The sequence below is a fragment of the Dermacentor variabilis genome, chromosome 10 (assembly GCF_050947875.1).
Source record: "Dermacentor variabilis isolate Ectoservices chromosome 10, ASM5094787v1, whole genome shotgun sequence".
In the NCBI taxonomy this organism is placed as follows: Eukaryota; Metazoa; Arthropoda; class Arachnida; order Ixodida; family Ixodidae; genus Dermacentor; species Dermacentor variabilis.
The window spans coordinates 58,223,045-58,242,676 of NC_134577.1; the positions used below are offsets into that span (position 1 = coordinate 58,223,045).

At 50.2% G+C, this 19,632-nt stretch overlaps 2 protein-coding genes across 2 annotated transcripts in view; one reads left to right on the forward strand and one right to left on the reverse strand.

Moving 5' to 3' along the window:
* Positions 1-19,632, reverse strand: part of LOC142560581 (MYG1 exonuclease) — a 274,671-nt gene that overhangs the window by 28,120 nt on the left and 226,919 nt on the right. The gene's annotated exons all lie outside the window — the stretch shown is intronic.
* On the forward strand, positions 17,807-19,082 carry Srr (Serine racemase). Its single transcript, XM_075671136.1, has one exon. It carries the CDS (start codon positions 17,807-17,809, stop codon positions 18,860-18,862), a length of 1,056 nt encoding a protein of 351 aa, XP_075527251.1. The 3' UTR covers positions 18,863-19,082.

The window sequence follows — 19,632 nt, forward strand, 5'->3', positions numbered from 1 at the left end:
TTCGGATCGGCATCGTTCTCGTGGAGACAGGACACCTTGAAGACGCGCTTGGCAAGTACCGTTCCGTCTGTCACAATGATTCATTTTCTACTAGAACAGCACGTGAAAAGCTGTTTTAGCTTGATTATTACGCGAAAACATGTTTTGTTTAACTACGAGAACTTGTTATTGTGTGTACCACTACATGTTACGTAAGAAGTATCAGCGGGCCGCTAAAGTTGGAGGACAGACGACAAGGTTCGCGTTCGCTTTGAAACAGTTGGTCGTCTGTTCTCGCTTTTCTTCGCTTGGTCATGCATCGTGGGTGAGTAAAGATGTAATATGCGTGAATGGAAACATTTTATGAATATTTTACTTTGAGAACGCGTTATTTGCGTAGCCATATCCACGTTTTAGACGAAGCCTCTTACAACACCAGCCAACACGAGCCCCGCAGATATGGTGGCTAGAAGGGAGAGGTGACGCCACGGAGGAAGGAAACTAAGGAGAGGCCCTGACGTCACTCTTTGTGAAGCAAAAGTGAAGCCGGAAGTTGGCGTTGCTCATGGCGATGCTCCGCCTTTTGTGCCACCCTCCTCTCTTGTTTACATCTTTCGCGAAACCACGCTGCGCTGCGCGTGGTTTCGCGCACGCTCGCGCAACATCCGGCAGAGCACGGTGCAGGTAACACAGCGCAACAAGACACGGTGACTAACGCAAACCCGCCCACACAGCGCCTTTGCCACGGCACGAAACCTACCAGAGCAACACGTGTGAGCGCTCAAAAAATCAGAACAACGCCGCCATTGTGGCCCAAAAGGCGTGGCCATGCAGCAAAAAAAATAAAAAAGCAGCAAAAAAAATGAGAACCTATACGTCATTTTCGCCACACTTTTCTCCTAGCGCGCGGAGGGGGTAGGGCCTCTCCTTAGTTTCCTTCCTCCGTGGGTGACGCCAACGGCGGATGGAAGCCGCTCCTCCATTTCAAGCCGGGCGTAGGTGGCGCTGTTGGCCGTAATGCGATGCATGGTACGCGCCGCTGGCTTTGAGCATACGCAAGGACGCCTGCCGTGCACGCAACGCGTCGGTCTTTCAGTGATGTTGCAAGCAATGGTTTCGCTCATTAAACGCTAGTCGAACGTGACTACGGCTGACAGAATGCAATTTTAAGCCGTGGTGGTGCAGTGGTTAGGGCACCCGATCGTTGTGCCCAAGGATGAGGGATGGTATCCCGGCCTGGCACCCCGGCCGCGGCGGCCGCTTTTCGATGGAGGCGAAAAACAAAGCGCCCGTTTGCTGTGCGATGTTAGTACACGTCAAAGAACCCCAGGTGGTCGAAATTTCCAGAGTCTTTCATGCCTCCACTACGGCATCTCTCATAGCCTAAGTCACTTTGGCACGTGAAACCCCACAAACAAAATCATTAAAATCGAGTGGTTGCCTCTCCAATACATGTGCTGCGTATCACATCGGCGTATCTAAAGCGTTATTCGCGAATCCTTTCAGTTTCAGGAATTGAAGGGTCGGAATGAGTCCCGTGTGGTCAATATAGTGCATGATGACAGTAGGAGACACAGACCAAAAGAATTAGGATGGAAATATGTTTCGGGTCCGTGCGATTGCATTTTTTTAATAACGTTGTTTATTGCCTCAGGGCATAGAGGAATATGTAAAAAGGAAATTAAAAGGGGTATTAAATGAGAGAAAAAAGGTTGGGTGTTCTTAGGCCGGTGTCTTCCACTCCTTATGTTTCAGTAATATGACGCGTCAGCTTACTCCTAAAAAATGTGAATGGGGTTCAGAACAGGTAATACAAAGCATAGTAAAAATTTATTGCACATCGTAGTAATAGCAAAGCACTGCACATCATACATTGAGGGTAACTCAAAATACGAGATATCACATTTACACATGCTTCTGTGTATATTTGAAAGAAAAACATTAAACATTGAACACTCACTAAGAAATGGGGAGGCAGGGATATAACTTTCCTCTAAATAAAAAAATTAAGACGTTCGACCTTGAAGCAAAAATTGGAGGACGCTTAAGCTTCGCCTTCAAGAGTGGAACGCGACAGCGTTCCCGTCGACCCACCAAGGGGTGTAAGACAATGGGCTACGGCGCAGCGACTACGCGCCCTGCATCGGACGCGGTGAGCGTCGAGCAACGCAGCGTTCGGCGCGACAACGAAATGTGCGCCTGAGCAAGCGAGGCACGCCTGAGCCTTAGAAACAGCTCGTTTCTAAGGCAACACCGCGTTCACTAGAGGCGCTTTTGTACCGCTTTGAAGCATCGAACTCGTGGCTCAGTGCTACCGACCAATCAGCTTAACGAACTCAGACTATAAGATATACACTAAAGTTTTGGGCAGGAGGCTACAGAGTATAATAACACGATTGATAGGGCCACATCAAACATGTGGCATTAAGGGGAGGTCAATAACTACAAACGTACACGTAGCAAGAACAGTATTTGAGCATTGTGACGACTTTTCTGGTAGGGTGGCCATGTTACAATTGGACCTAGAAAAAGCGTTCGATAGAGTGACACACACAATTCTTTTCAATGTTTTGGAGCACGTGAATGTTGGAACAATCTTAACAGAAGGGATCAGAATGTGCTATGCAGGCGTTTCCACAAAGGTAATCGTTGATAGAACACTCTCTCCCAGCATTGCCGTCAGGTCTTCCGTAAGACAGGGATGTGGTTTATCACCTCTACTGTTTGCCCTATATCTCGAGCCACTGTGTCTAAAGATAATAAAAGAGAGCCATGTCCGGGGTTTTAGGGTCGGTTACAGTGAGGTAAAATTGTTAGCATACGCGGACGACGTCGCTGTTTTTTGTGATGACAAGCAAAGTGTAAGCAATACCGTTAATGTTGTGACAAAGTATTGTAAAATGACGGGTAGTGCGATTAATTGGGGCAAGTCGATAGGGATATGGTATGGACAATGGGAAGACACGCCTTCACTTTTTGAAAAAATGCAGTGGACGAATACGCCTACCAAGTACCTTGGGGTACCTCTGCAACACCACCAAGACACCAAAGATTATTGGCAAGGAGAGGTCGCAGAAATTAAGGCGAAAACGGCAAGGCTGGGTGGGAGAGAACTATCAATATTCACAAAAGCAACAATGTGTAATGTGTTTTTAGTGGCCAAAATTTGGTATGTTTTACAAGCATTGTGCGCATCAAGAGTCAGCATACAAAGAATACACCGGCAGTTTGCCATCTTCATTTGGGGTTCCGTATGGGAGCGCTCTAGTCGCACTAATTTGTTCAGAACAGTGAAAAGTGGAGGCCTAGGGTTGGTTCATCTCTTTTTAAGACAAATCGTGTCGAGATTTTTGTTCCTACGTGATCAGAAGGATACATTCTTGTGCACAGTCCTTCAAAGACGTTTGAGCAACGCGTTGCCTCAATTCGTTGTGTCCTCCGATTACAGCACAGGACCTAGGCCCAGAGGCTTCCTGCGAGAAGTCGTATTGGCCTTTGACTTCCTACATACGCGCTTTTCATTGAATTACCTTGCATCTGTTAAACGGAAAAGACTGTACAAAGATTTACTTGATGTATCATTGCCTGTGCCTGTCTATCGTTCAATGTACCGCGTTGAATCCAGAGGAGGAAATGTGCTCAAACGAGTGAAGCGGATGCCGATACGGTCATCCGCAAAAACCTTTTTCTTCCATTTACACAGTGGAACGCTCCCAGTGAAGCCATGGCTAAGAGAAAGGGGAATCTTTGTGCCGTGGTCTGTAAACTGCTCAAGATGCAGGCAACCAGAGACGATTGAGCATATCTTTCTTGATTGTTCAGATGCAATGTTCTTGTGGGACATCCTACAAAGAACGTTGAAAAAGGAATTACCGATAACACCCTACGGCATCCGCTTCTTGCCAACTGAGAACGCAGATGTGCCATGTGACATGTTTATGGCAATATGTTTACATAGCCTGTGGAAAACAAGAATGGATGAGCGTCATGAGAGGCTTGTTATTCATCCTGCGAGAGAGCATTTCATTGAAAGCGTGCTATATCTGCGTGAAGCTTATAAAACGAGAACAGAACCACCCGAATGGATGCATATATTGGATGAACTAGCGGTAATCAAGTCTTTTTAACTATTCGCAAGGGCCCAAGACGGTCATTGCTTTTACCATTATGAAGTGTATCTGTTTATGCCGTATGTGTACGTCGAAGACCGGCAATAAAGAAAAAAAAAAAACTCGTGGCTCAGTGGTAACGTCTCCGTCTCACACTCCGGAGACCCTGGTTCGATTCCCACCCAGCCCGTCTTGGAAGTTGCTTTTTATTTATGAATTGCCGGCCGTGATTTATCGCTCACGGCCAACGCCGCGGACGCCGACACCGACGCCGACGACACCGGCTTTTCTGCGACACGAGCTCCTTAACGCTATCGCGTTAATATGCAACTTAGCGCACCCTCTTAAGTTTAGAGCACCCTCCCTGCTGCCTCGACGACACATAGCCGGACGTGCAGCCAGGGGCGAAGCAGTGACGCTGCCTCGCGTTATTTTGCGTTGGAATTCATCTGTTCGGCGAAGTCCGGCACCCACATTAACATGTCAGCAGCGAAACACACATTGCCACAAACGAGATAACACTTTGGCAGCCGCGAAGAAACGGAACGCTGTCGCGCCGGCCAGACACCGCGGCAAGCTGCACACGCGCGCAACCGCGTGACTGCATCGCCAAGCTGACCGCAGCGCCACCGCGGCCTTTGCGGCAGCGCATGAACGAGAGGATCGCATTTTCTCGGCGGATATGCCGGCGCTGGCGTCACCTCTCCCTTCTAGCCACCATACCGCAGACACATATTGGCCTCGAGCTCCACCACTGGAAAAGCTGGCGCCACCGTCGGCGTGACGTACTAGGAGGGATCACGTGGACATAGCGGCCGCGTCGGCTGCTTCGGGCGCGCCGAAGCGAGCTGAAAACGAGAGTTTAAATTCCCTCGTACGCTGCGGTCCTCATTTAGTGGCGAGATTTTCCCGCTTCGAGTATCTCCTTTACAACGCTTGAAAGCACTACAATAGGTAGTGGCTGCCTTTGAAGGCGCACAACATGGTAGGCTACTGCTCGGTGCCGCAATGCCGGACGCACGCGACGGAGCACGGTGTCAGCCTTATTCACACGTCCGCAGGACAAGAAGCTGTGTGAAGCTTGGCTCGCGAAACATAAAACCGGCAAACAGTCATCGGCTACAACTCGGGTATGCAGGAAGCACAGACGCGAGGAAGATTTCTGCTACGGCGCCCGGTCTGCGATGTTCTGAAAACGCGCACTGAGACGCTCGCCCGAGTCCGCTGCCCGACTAATGTCATGACGGTTTGGTCTATGAACTTGTCGATGCTATAGATACTGGCAAGTTCAGTGGAGTGGAAAGGCAGCGGTAAGAAGCACATTTAAAAAAAGCATGGCATATGGTCATGTTTGTGTTATGAATTAATGCACTGGATTACAAAAAAGGAGCAGCGGGGAATTGCACGCTGAGAACACCGATAAACATACAGTGCGACGCAACTCGAGAAATAGTATTGAAAGGTCAAAGAATTTAGTAGAAAAAAAAGATTGAATCGTCGCGACGGCACATCACAGTCCTCGTAGGCGTCGAAGTCTCTACAATGAAATTATTTTTGAACAGCTCTGATAGCGCCCACGCAACAATGGTTGCTTGTATACTGTCAAATGCTCATATTCTGCGGCCTAAAGCTCATGGCACGGTGCGAAAACGCGCGCGCGGAGAAAGCAAAACAATGCGCGGACATGCATGCAGACGCGCAGACGGTCGCTGCGAATCTGTGCGATCGCTGCATTGAGGCTTCATTCTATTACGCTCCATTTAGTTATACAAACACTATAAGAACATATTTCACATAGTTAGCTCTCAGCGTTTACCTACCTTTCACGCAAGAAGCCGGTTCGGGAGACTCCATCGCGGCGACTGCGCGCAGTGGCGTTCACTGTACGTATTCGGTTAAGAGATGGCGTCTGTAAAAGATTGTGTGCTTTCAGTTTGCCCAAGATTATTATTTAGACAGTAAGAAACTTCTCTCGTTTCGAAAGTACTTACAGAAATGTCCGGGAGAGCTCGCGCGTGGTGTTTTCAGTGAGCGCTGACAGCAAAACCTATGAGGAGCGCGCCACGTGATCCCTCATACTACGCCAGCGAGGCGCTTCCGATAGATGGCGACTCCGTAACTCCTCGCCGCCAATACCGTCATTCCCATGACGGCACGGTGCCGCCTTAAGAAACTCCCATAGACGGTGGCGCCAGATTACCCTCTAGGTGTTACAGTGAGAAACTCTATGCTTGAAAGATTCCCGCTTGGTGTGGCTCGCCGAACGCTCACGCATAGCGCAACACCGCGATTCGATGCCACAATCCAGAAACTTCAGCGCGGCATTAAGCGGAAGTGCCTCGGTGGTAGCCACGTTTTTGTTTACTTGAAGAGTTTCAAATGGTTTCGAGTGTGTACCGAAAAAAAAAAAAATCAACCGGAAGTACTAAAGCCTACCGCGCGCTCTGACGTTTTCACCAAGTGTTGGGCCACCACACAGGCTTCAATCGCGTTGCGGTATGCTCCCGCCTATCTTTTTCCCCACAATATCTATAAACGTTGCTCCTTCCTTTCTGCGTGGCCGTGAGTTCATTGCGCCTTTAGGTGGGTGTCCTTACCGCAGAAAAAACTGTTAGCATTGTTAGGCCAGTCGCGTGAGGCGAAACTAGCTGAACGCAAACTGAACGCGCATATCGAACAGCGATCTCCGGATCGCGCTGAGCCTAGTCCTCAGTTATAGAAGCCCCCCAGTCGTCCGAATCAGGTTCGGTTATGAAGTGCTTTAAGTGGACTAAATTAGCTTTACGCAACGTTCATACTGCACTTTATTTCGGAACGAGAAAAATATTCGACATCGGATTCAAGGTCCGCTTTTTTTTTTTTTTGGCGAATTTTCCTGTATTCGAATCAGTGGAGAAATTTTGTTCGCGGACGCAGCCAAAATTAAAAATTGGCAGTGGCTTAGCTCGGCTATGCCATGATATACGTAGCGAAAGCTAAGGCATAGCATCATTTGCCTTGGTTAATCTTGATTGCAAGTCCAGGTTTGTCTGGTTGTCTACCTATGTTGCTGTGTTTAGCCAGTCGTTCGGCGCGCTGTTCGTCTGTTTCCTTGGTGATTCGTTTCCTCTTCATCTCGTTCCGATGTCGATTCCAGGCCTCCTCCTGCTTATCAGAATTGTCGCCGTCCATACTGCCGCCTCAACTGTGGTTGCGGCGCACGCGAGCTCTCCTTTTCAATCCTCCGACATCAGGGGCGTAGCGAGGGGGGGGGGGGTCTTATGGGGCTTCAGCCCCCCCCCCCCACCTCCCCGAAATTTTTTCGTGCTGTCCATGCACCGCCGACGAAAGCAACCCCTGGCGCCGGAAATCATTCTGGATTTTGTCTAGAATGTCTTTTTGACGCTGGAAAATGCATTTAACCGCGAAGATAGCGAACTCAAGCTGGATTTCGCGGCAATGCCCATGCACCGATAGTCACATAACGCCAAGCAGCCCCATCCGACCATAAAGTTTCAAGGGCGTTTTGAAGGTGAGCGGGCTCGCCGCGGCATCTCGCTGAGGCCGCGGAATCTATGGAGCGCATGGATGTCAATTCCGAAAATTTATGGGTACAAATCTCATAAACTCTTGATGTGAAAGGCGCATTGGCATTTCCAAAGTTGTGCTTTATATTTTCAATTGCTGAACTTCGTGGGTGTAATGTTGTTGTAAACATTTGACGCCAAAGGTCCATTGACTTTTCTAAAGTCTTACATCGGAACACACACCGACACAAGTCAAATCAACACACTAGCAGACAAGTTGACAAAGCACGCAGCGAGGTTCAGTGAGACGAAGCGTTGTGGTGGTTCATTTGTGTCGCCATGTCACATAAAAAAAAAAATATCAACATTTTTTTTTTAACCTACGCCAAAACAACCACGTGAAAACACTAAAGCCAGCCAAGCTAACTAAGTTCTCATTTATTTTTTCTACTTTGACTTTTATTCACGAGGACACATTCAGCCTCTTCATTTTTTTTTTTTTTTTTTTTTTTTTGTTCTCGCTACCATACTCGCGGGCTGCCAGAGCCAGCCAGAGCGCAAACGTTTTTCTCGTGTGGCCCCGACCACCGCGCGGCGCACTTCGGTGCGCGTTCGGTTTTCTCTGGCCGAGTGGATTTTATCCTGGCAGAGTTTTGGACACTTTCTGAATAGCAGACGAGAAAAGGAAGCAATGGACGCTCGCTGCCATCACTGTGGGGAATCGACAGATTGCACCGCGTTCGCTTTTGCAGAACTTCTCCGGAAAGTCTTGTCTCGCCGGTGTAGGATACCGAGCAGTATGAGTATGGTTGGTTCTCAGTGGACCAAGCGTCTCATGTTTTCTTCGATATTCCTTCTGTAGCCACATTAGGTGCCCAAAGTAGGCATTCGATTGCGGCCAACATACTTTCCTATGCGTTTTTTTTTTTTTTTTCATTTCGGTGCCCCCGCCCCACAGAAGGCAAAAAAGAAAAGAACATTGTTGCGGCGCAGCGAATTGTCGCATGGTGAAAGTTCGATTTTGTTACTTCTTCTTTTGTGGAAAGTAATGAGCCACGGGATGCTTCAGTTGCCAGATACTCTTATTATATTATTGCGATAGCAATTATATGGACACTCCAGGCGCATTCCTGCCGTCGCCGTCGCCGTCGCCCTCATGTTTCGTATTAAGTCCAAGGGTGATAACATCGTGACCGCGTGCCGCATGCTGTATGTGCGAGTGAAAGCGTGGGGGGGGGGGATGGCTGAGCCGGCGATGGTGGCTCAGTCGTGTGTGCGCAAAGGAGAAAAGCGGGGAGCAAGCGCCCCGCCTTCCGTCGCGCGCGATACATCGGGGGGAGTGGACGGAATTGGGGCCGAATCTAGGATTCTGTGCATCTGTGATCGCGCAACATGTTTATTTGCCTTGTTTGACGCATTATATACAGCGAATTTTTCTTAGATACGTAGATTTAATGGAGACTTACACGTATACTTAAATATCTTGTTGCGAGGTTTCGTGTATACGTGCGGTGAACTTTGTTTCCTGTCACACTTTTTGCCCTTTATCAAGCTGTATCTTCGCATTTGTATATCCCATTGTATCTTTGCATTTCTAATTTGCACGAGTGCGAGTCGCAATAATGGTTCGGTTCATTATCTGCGAGGCATGCGCGTAGCAGCGTGGCATCTCTCATTTACAAAAGTGGTACGCATGTGTGAGGATAAATGTTCTTTAATGCTCTCATACACTGGGTTGAACATGGTTGCCTGACATAATGGACACCCCAAAAGCTGAACAGCGTGGTGTCGCGAAGTTTTTGACAGCTAAAGGTGTTTCCCAAAAAGAAATTAATCGCCGTATGGCTGCCGTGTACGTCGAACATTGCATTTCATTGGCCACTGTAAAGCGTGGGAGCAAACGGTTCAAAGAAGAATGGGAAAGTCGCAAAGACCTTCCAAGACCGGGCCAATGCCATCGTGCAATCACATACCGCACAATTTCAAAGGTTGATGAGCTGGTGAGACAAGAATGGAGGACAAGCATCGATGAACTGGCAGATCGTGTGAAAATCAGTCACGGCTCGGTTCACGCCATAATTCATGAGCACCCCGGTTATCGGCTCTTGTGTGCGCAATTGATGCCCAAGATTTTGATCCACCGCCAGAAGACGGAGAAGTTTGGCGCTGCTTTGACTAATCTGATCCGGTATCACAATGAGGACGACGATTTCTTGTTTGCTATTGTGATCGGGGACAAACCATGGTGCCACTACTACGAGTCTGAAACACGACGGCAAAGCTTACGGTGGAAACATTCGAATTTACCGCGGCCAAAGAACGCAAAGGCCGTCATTTTCGCCGGAAAGGTGCTGACTTTTTTTTCGATCGTCAGGGGTCATTACTGATAGAATTTGCTCAATCTTGAGAGACTATCAATTGTTTCCGATATTGTGAAACGCCGGAACCACTGCGTGTCGCAATCAAGAACAAACTACGTGGAAAATTGACGAATGGGGTCATCTTGTTCCACGACAATGCCCGTCCCCACGTCGCTGATGTGGTTAATACAAAACTGGCAAAGTTCAAGTGGGAAACCCTGCAACATCCGTCAGACAGCTCAGGCCTGTTCCCTTGCGACTTCCACATTTTGGGGCAACCGAAAAACAGCTCAACGGAACTAGATTCGTGCCGGACGATGACGTGAACGAGTCAGTTACAGACTTTTTGAAGCAGCAACCTAAGGAGCTTCATGAGACGGTAATCACGCGACTCGTCAATGGGGCAAATGTCTAAATTTTCATGAAGACTACTTTTTAATAAAGTACCCCGTTTGTCATATATTCGCATTGGCTCACGTTCATTTGACTCGCCCTCGTATAGCTTGCAGAACTCTTGCTTTTTATACGTGCTCTCTGTTGCGACTATAATTTCGGTGCATTTACTCACGATTCACGACCGGTGACAGCTGCTCCTGCGTAATACATTGGAACAAATGACAGCGTCATGGAGATTTTTCACTGGCCATTGCATATATACAAGAATGTAAACACGGTTCTTGAATGACTAAGTTTCACTAACATATTTGTCCTCAACTTGTTCATTTCATGGCCTTTTCATTTTTCATATCAGCGGCATGCGCTGCTTTCCTGGTTTCGAACTGATTTAGTTCTAAAGTTCATGTGATATTTTCTTTACTTATTAAATATACAAAAACATGGAAGCATTGATATCAGTTACTTTGGGCACAATTTTTGGCCCATACGAGAATATTCTTTTATGAAAAAATACACTTTTTACTTGTTTGGACAGTGCGTAGAGGTTCAAGAATTCGTTTGCAGCGTTTTTGACAATGGTAATGCAGTTATTATTCATGTATTTTATCCCTCGACAAATTGTTTAAGAGGAAGCTTTAGTTGGGGCCCAATCCGACGCGGACTATTCAAATACATGTAAAACGCAGAAACGCTTTTCTGAGATAATCCTGCTAATCGCTTTTAATGAGATTTGGAGCATTTGAGAGAGAAGCTAAATTATAGTGTCTGTTGGAAACGGAATTTCGATTTGCGGCCTGAATTTTGTACAAAATATTTTGAAAAATTTGAAATTTCGAAAAAATAGAAGCACGACGTTTACAAAATAATAGCTATGTACCAAGAACAGATATCTCGGTTCTGTAAAAGGCAACTATTAGGAAAATCAATGCGAACAAATTTGGTGTGTCAATTTGTATCTTGCGTGAATTGGTTACGTTGTGTACAAGGGTTCTGCAAAAGTCGTATTTCCATAATACAAATTTTTTGGGGAGTTCATGTTTAACATATCTATTTTGTCCGCTGTAGATGTACTATTAGATGCAATTCACAGAATTGTGCTATCATTTTTTCATTGTTGAGTTACTCACTTTTAACTTGATAGTTTCGTTTTCTGGAAATTTGTGATTTTGGCCAATTTTAATAAAGAATTGACCGCCTAAATGAAAGATTCGAAACCAACAGTCACTAGAACTTAAGTTTTTCTTTTAAATTCAACAAACATCGTCAAATTTGGTGCAGTTGTTGCGAGGAAAAAGGAATTACCTTTCTACATGTATTTAAATAGCAGCACCCCAGCTAAAGCTTCCTCTTAAGGAGGAGGCCGAGCTGCAACGTGAGCCCCCCCCCTCCCCACCCCCGCTAACGAAATTTTCGGCTACGCCACTGTCCGACATGTTATCAGGCATGCGACGCAGCTGGCGAAGCGAGTGGAGGCGAACGCAACGACGAGGAACGCGGTGTGACGTCATGTGCCTCCTCGGAGCGCGGCCACGGCGAAATCGTTGCAAGCTCGCGGCCAGTGAAGCTTTCGCTTTAAAACTAGGCTTACAAACAAACAAGACGGAAACAAGACTTAGAATGTGACGGCAGATTGGGGACAGTTCCTGTGGGAGCTGAATTGGCGCGTTCGCAGACGCTACTGTATTAACGCTGCGTCATAGTGACCATATGTTGGGAAACGAAGCCACAAATGAAAGTGCCCGTTGCGGTGGCCCAGTGGTTATGGCGTTGCGATGCTGATGTCGCGGGTTGGCTCCCGACCGCGACGGCGGCATTTCGATGGAGGCGAAATGCAAGATCGCTCGTGTAGTTAGTCCTTCATTTCTTTATTTCAGGAGGACGTTAAAGAACTTTAAGTGGTCAAAATTAATTCGGAGTCCCACACCACGACATGCCTCCTAATGGCATCGTGGTTCTGGCACGTTAGAGAATTCCAGAATTTAATTGTTAATTAAAAAATATGCAAAATCACTATAGCAAGAGTTCGGAGACCAATAGTGCCACAAAAACATTTTTCTTCGCAGCTATATTGGGAATGTCGGCTAAAATCACGTGTTACGTCTTACTCGCGCATGTTCTTATTGTTACGTGTGGAAAGATACAGACGAAAGATGCTATTTACACGCTATTTACACTGAATCCAGGCAGCCAGGCCGACCAACTTCATCGTCGTTCTCGCGGCGGCTCGTCTCTTGAGCATCGCTCGATAATATCGTGATACTACCCCCCCCCCCCCCCCCCCGGCGGCAGAAGCGCCGTCACGGTGCTGCTAAATATCCAAGGCTCGTGGAGAGTTGTAGTGCTTGAGTCGGGCGACGTGGACAATGTCAATGGTTGTCACAGCGGAGGGCATAATGGGCGTGGCTAGAGCGATTTCATAGGCGACATCGGTCACTTTGCGGAGCACGCGATATGGGCCTGTGTAACAGGAAAGCAGTTTGTCACAAAGGCCAACTTTACGCGATGGTGACCAAAGCAACACGAGGGTGCCGGGCACAAAATAGACATCACGGTGACGGAGGTCGTAGCGTTGCTTCTGTTTGTCTTGAGACACTTGTAGACGAGCGCGCGCAAGTTGACGAGCATGGTCAGCATAGGCGATTGCATCACGGGCATAATCGCTAGTTGAAGCTATGGCGTACGGAAGCACAGTGTCCAGTGGTAGCGTCGGTTCGCGGCCATACAAGAGGTAAAACGTGGAAAAGCCAGCAGTTTCGAGACGGGAAGAGTTATACGCAATGGTAATGTAAGGTAGAGCCAGATCCCAGTCACGGTGGTCGCCTGAAACGTATTCGGATAGCATGTCTGTAAGGGTGCGGTTCAAACGCTCAGTGAGGCCGTTCGTTTGGGGGTGGTAGGTGGTGGCAAATTTTTGCTGTATTGAGCAGGCACGCATGATGTCGTCGATGACTTTGGCCCAAAACTTACGGCCACGGTCTGTTAGCAATTGACGCGGAGCACCATGCATCAAAATGATTTCATGTAGGAGGAAGTCCGCAACATCAGTTGCGCAACTGGTCGGAAGAGCACGGGTTACGGCGTAGCGGGTCGCGTAGTCCGCCGCGACTGCAACCCACTTGCTTCCTGATGTAGATTCCGGAAATGGGCCAAGAAGGTCTAAGCCAACACGATGGAAGGGCTCGGCAGGGATGTCGAGAGGCTGCAGGTAACCAGCGGGGAGCTGGGAAGGCTTCTTGCGTCGTTGGCAAAGTTCACAAGCGGCGACGTAACGTCGTACGGAACGGGCAAGGCCCGGCCAGAAAAAAACGGTGACGTACATACACGGTCATATGTTCGAGATACGCGGAGATGCCCTGCCTTTGGTGCGTCGTGAAGCTCTTCTAGAACGGTGGAGCGGAGGTGTTCAGGTATTACAAGTAGGAACTCAGAGCCGTCCGGACGAAGGTTACGACGGTACAGAGTACCGTCGCGGAAGACGAAGAGGCGTAGAGTAGCATCGGCCGGAGAGTGCTCAAAACGGTCGATGAGTGCTCTGATGTAGGCGTCACGGCGTTGCTCGTCGGCGAAATGAAGCAGCTGTGATACAGAGAATACGCAAGAAGCACTGGTAATATTGGAGGAGTCAGAGTCGTCAACAGGGTAACGCGACAAACTGTCAGCGTCTTGGTGCAGGCGGCCAGACTTGTACAACACGGAATATGAAAATTCTTGTAGCCTTTCAAAGCCCATCGACCAAGCCGGCCTGTAGGGTCCTTTAGCGATGAGAGCCAGCAGAGAGCATGATGGTCAGTGACTACGGAAAATGGGCGACCGTAAATGTAAGGACGGAACTTCGCAACCGCCCAGACAACAGCGAGGCATTCTTGTTCCGTAATGGAATAGTTGCGCTCCGATAGTGCTATAGGAGGCGGCTCGCATAAGCAATAACGCGATCCTGGCCACACTGACGCTAGGCTAAGACGGCACCTACGCCATGACCGCTGGCATCTGTACGCAATTCTTTAGGGGCATCAGGATCGAAGTGAGCGAGAATGGGTGGTGAGGTTGGAAGAGTGACAAGACGAGATAAGGCGGCGGTTTCTGCAGTACCCCGTACGCCTTTCTTCAAAAGATTAGTGAGGGGTCTAGCAATTGTCGCAAAATCTCGAACAAAACGACGAAAGTACGAGCATAGCCCTACAAAACTTCGAACGTCTGCGGCTGTCTTCGGAACCGGAAACTCTCGGACAGCACGAGTTTTGTCGGGATCAGGCTGCACTCTATAAAGCGTCAACGAGATGGCCCATAATTTTTCCGTGGCCAAAACGACATTTGGACGAGTTAAGCCGCAGCTTCGCCTTTCGAAATACATCAAGTATAGTTGTTAGACGCTCAAGGTGAGTGTCGAACGTTGGCGAGAATACGATGACGTCGTCGAGGTAGCAGAGGCATGTGGACCGTTTGAAACCTTGGAGCAAGCAGTCCATTGTGCGCTCAAAGGTGGCAGGGGCGTTGCATAATTCAAACGGCATTACTTTAAATTGGTATAGGCCATCAGGCGTGATGAACGCGGTTTTTTCTCTGTCCATATCGTCAACAGCAATCTGCCAGTATCCCGAACGAAGGTCAATAGACGAGAAATAGCTGGAATCGTGCAGGCAGTCAAGGGCGTCGTCTATACGTGGGAGCGGGTAGACGTCCTTCTTAATAATGTTATTTAGATGACGGTAGTCTACACAGAAGTGCCACGTGCCGTCCTTCTTAACCAACACCACAGGTGACGCCCAGGGACTCGAAGAAGGCTCAATGTTGTTTTTATCTGGCATTTTGTTCACTTCGTTTTGAATTACTCGGCGTTCCGACGCAGAAACTCGATACGGTCGTCGGTGAATAGGCGTAGCATCACCAGTAAGAATCCGATGCTTGACCGCGAGCGTCTGGCCTAAAGGGCGATCGTCGAAGTCGAAAATATCTCGGTATGGGACGGTAATACTTGGCAAAGGTCTTCAGCCTGCGCAGAGGACAGGTCCGTAGCAACCATTTTCTTTATGTTGGGATCGGCGCCCGAGGCTGGCGGGAGGGGAATGCTAAGCTCGCGAGAACCATCGGTCGAAAACGCTGCCACGTATTGGTCGCCGGGACAATCAACGGTGGCAAGGTAAATACCTTGCGGTAGAATTTGCTTTGCCAATCCAAAGTTACAGACAGGCATGCAAGTGTGGTTCGCAGTATAGTATACCGTGAGGCACGGTAACGTCATACTGTATTGGAATGTCGGGCAGAGGAGTGACGAGGCACTCGCCATCAGGAAGTGGTGGGAAAGACAACAGTTCAATGTAGGCTACTGACTTTGGCGGCAGGCGAAGAAAGCCGGTGGGGCGTAAGCGGCAGTGGGGTGCGTCAGAAGATTCTGCGAGCATCGGCAACTCAAGGCGAAGGGTACTGGAAGAGCAGTCAATAAGAGAAGAATGCGCGGATAGGAAATCGAGGCCGAGAATGAGGTCGTGTGGGCAATGAGCAATTGCGGTGAACAGGACAGGAGTGTGGCGGCCGGCGATGCTAACACGTGCCGTACACATGCCGATGATAGGCACAGTACCGACATCCGCAACGCGGACGACGCGTGCCGACGCTGGGGTGAGGAGCTTGTTCAATCGTTGTCGGAAGGCAGCACTCATAATAGAAAGATGTGCTCCTGTATCGATGAGTGCCGTGACAGGATAGCCGTCAACGTCAACGTCAAGAAGATTTCGGTTCGTAGGTAGCGTGAGCAGTGGATTTGAGGGCAGGGTCGACAACGCAGCTTCACCTCCAGTAGATGCAGTGACTCGTTTTCCGGCTGGATCCAGGGGGCGATAGGCGGTAAACAGAAGCGACGGGGTTGGGGGCGAACGAGACTGATGGCGTCGAGGTGAGGGCGAGCGCGGCTGTAGCGAAGGTTCGGAGCAGGAGCATCAGCGGCAGTGGGTTCATGGCGGTGGTATGGGGAACAGAAGGTCCAAAGGTGCCGGAATAAGTGGCGGCGTATGTCCGAGGAGGTGGTAGCCATCCGTTGCGGCAGTGACGAGCGACGTGACCGATGCGACAGCAGTGGAAGCAGATCAGCCTGTCATCAGGGGTACGCCATTCGGACGGGTTGCGGCGAGGTGTGGCAGGAAAGGACTCCCGGGGACGAGGAGGGCCGCTAGAGTACTGGGGAACGCTGGGTTGGGACGTGCAACACACGGAGTTCAGACCCATGTTCTCAAATTCCTGCCTGATGACGGCCTGAATCATCGCAATGGTGGTTGGTGGCGGATCGGGAGGCGTCGTGGAGAAAGCTGGCGAACAGGCGGCCTCGAGTTCGCGGCGAACAATACGGGTGATATCGTCACAGGTGGTGGTCTGACGCGGTCGACCCTCAGATGTCGACGTAGCAGCAGTGTTGGGTAGCCGTGTAATTTGGTGTGAGATACGACGGCTCTTAGCTTGTTCAAGGCGACGGCATTCTTTTATGATGGCGTCGATAGTCGAGACGTTGCCGAAAACAAGCAAATGGAAAGCGTCGTCGGCGATGCCTTTTAGCGCATATGTCACTTTATCTGCTTCGGACATATCGTCAGCTTTGCGGCATAGAGCCAAGACGTCGAGGATGTATGAAACGTACGGCTCTGTAGATGACTGAACACGAGACGCAAGAGCCTTTCTCGCGGCAACCTTGCGCCCAATGGGGTCGCCAAACAGTTCCCGTAGCTTTTATTTGAAACTGTCCCAACTGGTTATCTCGTCGTCATGCGTTTGGCGCCACACGCGTGGGGTGCCGCCGAGATAAAGCATGACATTGGCGAGCATAATCGCTGGGTCCCACCTGTTATTAGCACTGGCGTGTTCATATAGCTTGATCCAGTCGTCAACATCCTGTCCTTCCAGGCCAGAGAACACACCTGGGTCGCGATGTGGGGCAACCGTGACGATTGGAGCAGTCGGACAAGCCGAAGCCGTTGCAGAGGTGGGCTCGTCGCCAGGAGGCATGGTGACAAGCTCGATGTGCCGACCACTTCGGAGTTCCGTGGTGAGGACGGGGATCGGTAACCTCACGTATGGAAAGACGCAGACGAAAGATGCTATTTACAGGCTATTTACACTGGAGCCAGGCAGCCAGGCCGACCCTCGCTCGCGCCAAGGGCCCCGATCAACTTCATCGTCGTTCTCGCGGCGGCTAGTCTCTTGAGCATCGCTCGATTACATCGCTCGCACTGGCATCGGATTATACATTTATTTTACTTTTTGTGTTAGTTATTTATTAACCAAATTCTTTTATTTATTCAATCATATTACCACCCGATTCGTGGCCTATCCCACATAGTGGGTTTGTGCGACTGGCTGAGGCTTCATCATCATCATCATCATCATCATCGCTCGATGATATCGTAATACAAGCCAGCAAGCCAGCTGCGATTACGGCTTCGCGTCGCACGTGGCAGTGCGGACTGCGGCGATGGAGGACGGCTCCCCACGGCCCGCTGCCAGCGACAGGCTGCCGACGGTTGGGCACTCCCGGCCGCTGCACGTCCGCACGCCGTTACTGGAGAGCCTGCCGCTTTCAGAGATCTACGGGCAGCGGGTTTACCTCAAGATGGACAACGTCCAGCCGTCGGGATCCTTCAAAATCAGGGGAATGGGCGCCCTGTGCCAGGACGCTAAGCGCAAAGGTGCCTCCAAAGTGGTCATAGCTTCTGGCGGCAATGCTGGCATGGCGGTGGCGTACGGTGCGCGCCAGCTGGGAATGGAGTCCGTGGTAGTCATCCCTCACAACGTGCCACGTCGCATGGTCGACAAGCTGCGGCTTGAAGGGGCTCGCGTCGAGGTGCAAGGCAACTGCTGGGACGATGCCGACGAACGAGCCAAGGAGATCGTCGCCGCCCAAGGCGGGTATTACTGCCACCCTTTCGACCATCCGCTGATATGGGCGGGCAACGCTACCATGGTGCCGGAGATGAAGGAGGACCTGGTCGACCAGGTGCCCGCCGCCGTTGTGGCCTCGGTCGGTGGCGGCGGACTGGTGTGCGGCCTCTCGGACGGCATGGAAGCTGCCGGCTGGGCGCAGGTGCCCATCATTGCCGTCGAAACGCGAGGCGCCGACTCCTTCCGGGCCTCACTGCGCGCAGGCAACCAGGTCACGCTGCCCAGGATCACCAGCATCGCAGCGGCGTTGGGTGTGCGCAAGGTGTGCACCAGGATCCTGGAGCTGTACCGGACGCGCAGCATCTTCTCCATGGTGCTCTCCGACCGGCTCGCTGTCGACGCGTGCAACCGGTTCGCCGACGACCACCGCGCCCTCGTGGAGCCCGCGTGCGGCGCTTCGTTGGCCGCCGTGTACGCAGCGCGGGTCACCCAGATGCGCAGTCAGAAGAGGCTCGACCCGGCGAGGCCTCTGGTGGTCGTCGTGTGCGGAGGAAGTGCTGCCTCCCGGCAGCAGCTGGAGGAGTGGACCAAGTCGGTCGCCACCGGGGCAGCCAGTCCCCTCGACCGAGACCACTCGGGCATCGACTGAGTCGGCGCCGCTCGCGCGCTTCAGGTCGACCTTGAACGCGCCCGATACACGTTCGCTGGAGCTCTTATCTCGATCAACATTTTTCGGGCGAAATTCCCTCGCCGTTATACGAGGCGAGCTCTTATCTCGATCAACATTTTTCGGGCGAAATTCCCTCGCCGTTATACGAGGCGTTATTTTTTTAAAAAGCGGTGACGAATGTTTCTATTATCAGAGAACGCTGCCACCCAACATTCGCGCTGTGTCTACGATTTCCTCCCTATGTAAGTACAGGGAAAATAAAAGAGGCTATTTACGGGCTATTTAGACTGGAGCCAGGCAGCTGCAGGCCAACCCTCGCTCGCGCCAAGGGCCCCGACCAAGTTCACTGTAGTTCTCGCGGCGGCTCGTCTCTCGAGAATCGCTCGATGATATCGTAATACTATCATTGGCATCTATTATTAATTTCACGGTGCGGAGTTGCGCCGCAATATAAAAAGCTTCTTGTTCTTTTCTTCTTTTTTTACCTGATGCTGTGGTCTGCAGTGGAACATTTCTCTTGACTGTACCAAGAAGCATACTGTGAACCCTAACCTTGCATGCTGGCTCCTCATACTTCCAGTTCTGATAGGATGTCGCTCTACATCCGCAGTGACCCGTCGGCACATATTCTGCGACCTAGCCGGCAAGCACTCATCGTGTTCCCCGCGTGGGCTGGGAAACGTAAAACTAAATTGCGCAATGGTTGCTATTGTACGTGCTGTATATATACCAAACAGTCCTTGTAAATT